General features: G+C 47.9%; 2 protein-coding genes across 2 annotated transcripts in view; both read left to right on the forward strand.

Moving 5' to 3' along the window:
* The window catches only part of LOC106814911 (40S ribosomal protein S3), a 21,946-nt gene that overhangs the window by 9,355 nt on the left and 6,880 nt on the right, over positions 1–5,711 (forward strand). The window lies entirely within an intron of this gene.
* Positions 3,904–5,711, forward strand: part of LOC106814914 (N-acetyltransferase 9-like protein) — a 4,509-nt gene continuing 2,701 nt past the window's right edge. Inside the window, exons 1-4 of the mRNA XM_014819297.1 lie at positions 3,904–4,094; positions 4,590–4,646; positions 4,775–4,912; positions 5,168–5,262. Of these exons, the coding sequence (XP_014674783.1) occupies positions 3,998–4,094; positions 4,590–4,646; positions 4,775–4,912; positions 5,168–5,262 (387 nt within the window). The 5' untranslated portion in view covers positions 3,904–3,997. The remainder of the gene's footprint in view (positions 4,095–4,589; positions 4,647–4,774; positions 4,913–5,167; positions 5,263–5,711) is intronic.

Below are 5,711 nucleotides of genomic sequence, written 5' to 3' on the forward strand. Positions count from 1 at the left end.
GGAGCAAGTCCTCGATTTCTGCTTGCTGCAGCCGTTTATATAGCGTCGCACGCGCGCGGTGCATGCTCAGCCGACGTGCCGCGTGCCGGCCAAGTCACCGCGTGCCGCTCTCATCCGCGTTCGGTTGGCTTCGCTTTGGCCTCCAACCACCTTTGCTCTGGATGGGGGGGGGGGGCGGCAGCCTAACGCGGGAAAGACCGCATTCTGCTGCCACTACCCTGCCAGGACCCGGTGGCGCCGTCTATTCGCAGGAACGCGTTCACGGTTGCGCTGAAATGGCGCTGCTTTCGGCATTGCATAGAATTCACGCCTGATTAGGCGGCCAACTAAGCCGTCTTGAACGTAGTTGCATGCATGACTGGATGTGCTAGCTGTCAGTCTGCAGTTATCGTCATAACTTATGGACACTGCGCTTTAGCCCTAGTGTTAACAGTGACGTTTTGCAGTCACCGCACGATCACGCCAGGCTATTAGGATCCCCTCAGCATCTTGACGGCGGCGGCCATAACGGCGGCACGGGCGGCTGGTATCGCATTGCCTCTGGGTTGCCAGGGGGCAACGCTGTTCAAATCAATACCTCCGCTTCGCGTCGCCAGGCGATCGCGCCGCGTCGGGATGGGAAGCCTGTAACAGGGAGTCGTATACAATAGTGTGACATCGGCGAGTATGATGCACAGATTGGCCTTTTAAAACACAAGGTGTCAGTTTACGCACCGTTACCTGACAAGGTATCACGGGTGATGGCCACAGAATAGTGTAAGGCACGACGGTGATGCACAGAATAGTGTACATCACGAGATGATGCCACAGAGTGGCCTGTTTAAAAACACAAGTCAGTTACGCACCTGATGCTGACAGTATCACGAGGTGAATGCCACGGAATAGGTATATCACGGCTGCCCTTCCGTCGTCTCCCTCCAGGCCATCACCGGCTCCCGTTCCTCTCTCCCTCTAACCATCACGGTTTCCTCTCTCCCTCTGAAACCATCCGGCTTCCTCTCTCATTTAACCATCATGGCTTCTCTCTCCTCTAACGTGACGGCTTGCCTCTCTCCTCAAATCATGGCTTCGCTCGCTCCTCTAATCCATCACGGCTATCCTCTTCCCTCAAACCTTATGGCTTCCTCGTCTCCCTCTCAACCCTCTGGCTTTCTCTCTTTCTCTAACCCTCATGGCTTTCTCTCTCTCCCTCTAACAACACGCTTCCTCTCTCCCTCTAACTCACGGCTTCTCTCTCTCTCTAACCCTCGAATGTGGCTTCTCGGCGTCTCTCTCTAACCTAGGGTTCCTCTCTCCCTCTAAACCATGTCACGGCTTCTCTCTCCTCTAAACCATCATGGCTTCCTCTCTTCATCTACCATCATGCTTCCTCTTCTCTTCTAATTTAAGAGTGTAATAGTATTAGTAATTAATAGTTGTAATTGGAGTGAGGTAACAAGTGATAAGGTAGTAATTAATAGTGTACTAATAAACAATAGTGTAATTGGTAATAAGAATAATCATATAATAAAAATAAAAATACACAACCATAATTTTTATGGTTATAATAGTAGTATGTTTTGTCTGATAGTGTCGCGCTTTTTAGCAGTGGCTATGTGGGCCAGTTAAACAATTGGTGCATCAATCAGTGAGATAACGGAAGTCTGCTGCATCAGTGGGGGATACACAGAAATCGGTGATCACTTCGTGATATAAGGTGCTAAAGTGGGATGTGCCCAATGGTTCAGGTCTCTAGACTTATAGCTCAACGCCGCCCCCCCCCCCCTCGATGTATTTAGGGTACGCATATGCTCGTTCCCTCCTTTGGAAAGCACCCCCTATCTCAGGACTGCCAAAATGTATAAAACCCTTTTTTTGCGGGGTTTTTCCTGTCTTGGAGAGAACCCCTAAATCGGCGAACACTACGTATAGACTGGTAACCCGTTCGCACCTTCACTCCGGTGGCGTGCGAATATCTGAGATAGCCCGCCCGCCCGACCCGAGCCAGATGACAGCTGTCTGGGCTTAGATAGAGTTGCTGCACGGAAGGACAAGTTCGTAGGTACAGGGTAGCGAAGGAGCGTGTAGGAGGGGGGAGGGAGGGAGGAGGAAGTATAGAGTATACGTGTAGGTGGAGTTAGGGAGAAGTAGTGAAGATGGAAGAGGCAGAAGTGTGGAAAAGAGGAGGGGAGAAGCTGGTGGAGAAGGAGGAGGGGGCTGAAGCTGGTGACAGAGAAAGGAGTGAGGAGGTGGAAAAGGAGAGAGGGAAATGGCTAGTGTTGAGAAGGAGGAGGAAGGAGAGAAATTGGAGAAAGCTGGTGGAAGAAGGGAGGGAGAAGGGAGAAGCTGGTGGAAGAAAGAGGAGGGAAAAGCTGGTGGAGAAAAGAGGAGGGTGAGAAGCTGGTGGAGAAGGAGGAGGAAAGGGGAGAAGGAGAAGCTGGTGGAGAAGGGGGAGGAAGGGGAAAAGAGAAGCTGAGTGGAAGGAAGAGGGGGAGAAGGGGAGAGCGGTGGAGAAGGGAGGGGGGAAGGAGAAGCTGGTGGAGAAGGAGGAGGGGGAGGAAGCTGTGAGAGAGAAGGAGGGGGAGAAGGGAGAGCTGTGGAGAAGAAGGAGGGCTGAGAGCGGTGGTGGAGAAGAGGAGGGGAGAAGCTGGTGCGAGGAGGGAGGAAGGCGAGAAGGGAGAGCTGGTGGCAGAAGGAGGAGGGAGAAAGGGAGAAGCTGGTGAGAAGGAAGGAGGGAGAAGGTGGCTTTTCCACTTCTTCACCAGCTTCTCCCTCCTCTTTCTCATCAGCTTCTCCCGCCGCCTTCTCCACCAGTGCTCCCTCTCCTTCTCCACCCAGCCTTCCCTCCTCCTTGCTCACCAGCTTCTCCTCTTCCTCCTTCTCACAGCTTCGCCCCTCCTCTTCTCCTCGTCCACCAGCTTTCTACCCTCCTGCTTCGTCCACCAGCTGTCTCCCCTCCTCCTTTCTCTACCAACTTATCCCTTCTCCCCCTCCTCCACCAGCTTCTTCCCTTTCCCCTCCTCTCCTCCACCAGTTCCCTTCTCCCTCTTCCTCATCCACCAGCTTCTCTCTTCCCCCCTCTCCTTCTTCCCTTCTCCCCCTCCTTCTCTTCGCCACCAGTTTCCCTTTCTCCCCTCCTCCTCCTCACCATCTGCGTGTCTTAGCTGAAGTGAGAAGTGCCATATTTGAGCATATGATGCGAAGTGGCTATGCGATACGCATCTAGGATCCTGATATCATAGGAGGGGCGGGGCTATCTCAGATATGGTTTCGCAAGTCAAAGATTCGGCGCTGTACACCGGTACGTATCCCTTCGCTACACTGACTGAGTGACGGTAGCTGTAGGTGTGGAACTGTCGACGGGTACCAGTCTACACTACGAGGGTAGGTTCAGGGATCGAGGGGACTATAGATTATTGTTTATTTGCAAATGAAATATCCTGAATGAGCTTTCGAAACTAGCAGGAAATTTCAGGAATTTGATCCAGGGGATTTGATAAAGTGGTTCTATGATATTCAAGATGAAGAGAAGCGAGAGGAAAAACACCCCCTTTTTAAGAAATCTCCGGTGCTGAAAAGCAAATACACGCCCCGTTTTTACAATTCTTGGGCCGGATTTTGTCGCGCGCGAAAAAGACCCCTTTACCGAGATTTTGGGGACACGCGCATGCGCGTACCTTCCGACCTCGGAGTGGGGGGGCCGGGGCTCCAAGGTGGGGAACGTTACTTTCATGTCATGAACTGTGCAGCTCGAGTCGAACCCCCCCCCCGTCACACATAATTACATTCCACATACATTATCCATATTATATGGCATATATCAAGAGTAGATAATAACACATTGTGTGTGGTATTATCTACTCTTGCATATATATACAATCCACATCTATTTACAAATTCCAAAAACTCACGCAAAACCTATAAATATAATCTTCCACAAGTTTTATCACGGTGATGTGAAGATCGGTATTCCCTTATAATGACCTCATAAGACTGTGTTCACAGGTACCATGAGTGGATGCAATCAAAAGAACTACAAGTGCTGACAGCATCCGAACCACTGACCCTGGAAGAAGAGTACACGATGCAACAGTCATGGCTCCATGATGAAAACAGTAAGGAGCTTATTTTTGAGCAAGCCAACCCGGCTGTGAGACTAACATCAATGTCTTTTGATTTGTGCCCATTTATTGGAACTAATTATAGAAGTAGATCACTAACTTCTCGTAGTTTAGACACCTGAAGTTTCCCAAATTTGTTATTTGCACTCAAGCTCCCATTAAGAGCTCCCCAAACTCTCTATCCTAAAGCAGGGTCGGCAACATGTATCCCATGGGCCTAATCTAGGCTGCCAATCAAGTACTGTATCACACTAACTAATGATGATTATGAATTGTTATTGCCTTAAGTTTTTTTGGAAATTTTTCCCCATTATCTTATTAGTTCAAAATGCATAGATCATGCCCCGAGGGGCACATCTTTCTCTGGTCCCTATCCAAAAAAGTTTGCCTTCCCCTTGTCCTAAAGCATAGTACTTATTGAAAACACAGAGTGTGCAATGATAAATTGCAAATGTGTACATTTTTCACATTTATTCTATTATATTCCAGAATGTACCTTCATAGTACTGGACAAGGAGAAGTGCCATGCTGGGAAAGGTGAAATAGGTGTGTAGCATTCCGATCTGTTTATATAGTTGGTCTTTCTCTCTCCTGGCATCTTTGCCACCAGTCTGGATGCCTGTCTGTCTCTCACCAGTCATTGATTCACCATAGATCTGTCTGTTCTGTTCTAGATTCAATGGTGGGAGATGTGAATCTGTTTTTCGATGCGGAGAACATGCACTCTGCCGAGGTGGAGATCATGATTGCAGAAGATGAATGTAGAGGTAGAGGTTTTGGCAAGGAAGCCCTGCTACTCATGATGCGATATGGTAGGTGAGCATCTCATGTGTCACAGACAAATACCTGAATAGTCACCTTTTGAGTCTGCAAAAGGCTGCTAGAAAGATATTGGTTTTTATGCGCATTGGGTTTTGGTTATATTGGTTTGGTGGTATGGGCCAGCACATAAGTATCAGTTGCTTATTTTAGAACGACATAAATACATGACATAACATAGATGATTCATGTAAACTTTCAGATAAATATACGATCATAACACAAACGATTTATGTAAATTTTTGTAGCAATAGTTGAGCTGTCTACTCAGCGATTTACTGCCAAAATTGGAGAGGAAAATCTGCACAGTCTCTCGATGTTCAAGAAACTAGGTTTTATGGAGGTAAGCTTTAATTCATCAGGTCTACTTAAAGACCTCGATACACACATCGGCATCATCATTATCATCATGACTCAATCATCCTGGTTATTTGCTCATACTATCACCTCTCCACTTCGTATGGTCATCATGTACATAGTGCTTGTAGTGTTGGGCGTACTCCGCACACACCATAGCTCTTCTCACATTTGATTGATCTATATTATTTATGTGACCAGCGGTCCACACTCATTATTCATATCGACATGACTGTTTTATGACATTTACATCATTCAGGCATGTCAGGTGTGCGTGTGCTATATGACATGTAGTGTCATATGACGTGATGTGTATTACATGACATGCAGGTTACATGCTAGTGCGGGTTATTTTGATTCATGCACCCGGGAGTAATGTGTATGTAATGAGCATATTTCTCTTCTGGATTAGTATTCTTATAGAAGTACAAAATA

This window comes from Priapulus caudatus, unplaced genomic scaffold (assembly GCF_000485595.1).
Source record: "Priapulus caudatus unplaced genomic scaffold, Priapulus_caudatus-5.0.1 Scaffold1004, whole genome shotgun sequence".
NCBI lineage: Eukaryota > Metazoa > Priapulida > Priapulimorpha > Priapulimorphida > Priapulidae > Priapulus > Priapulus caudatus.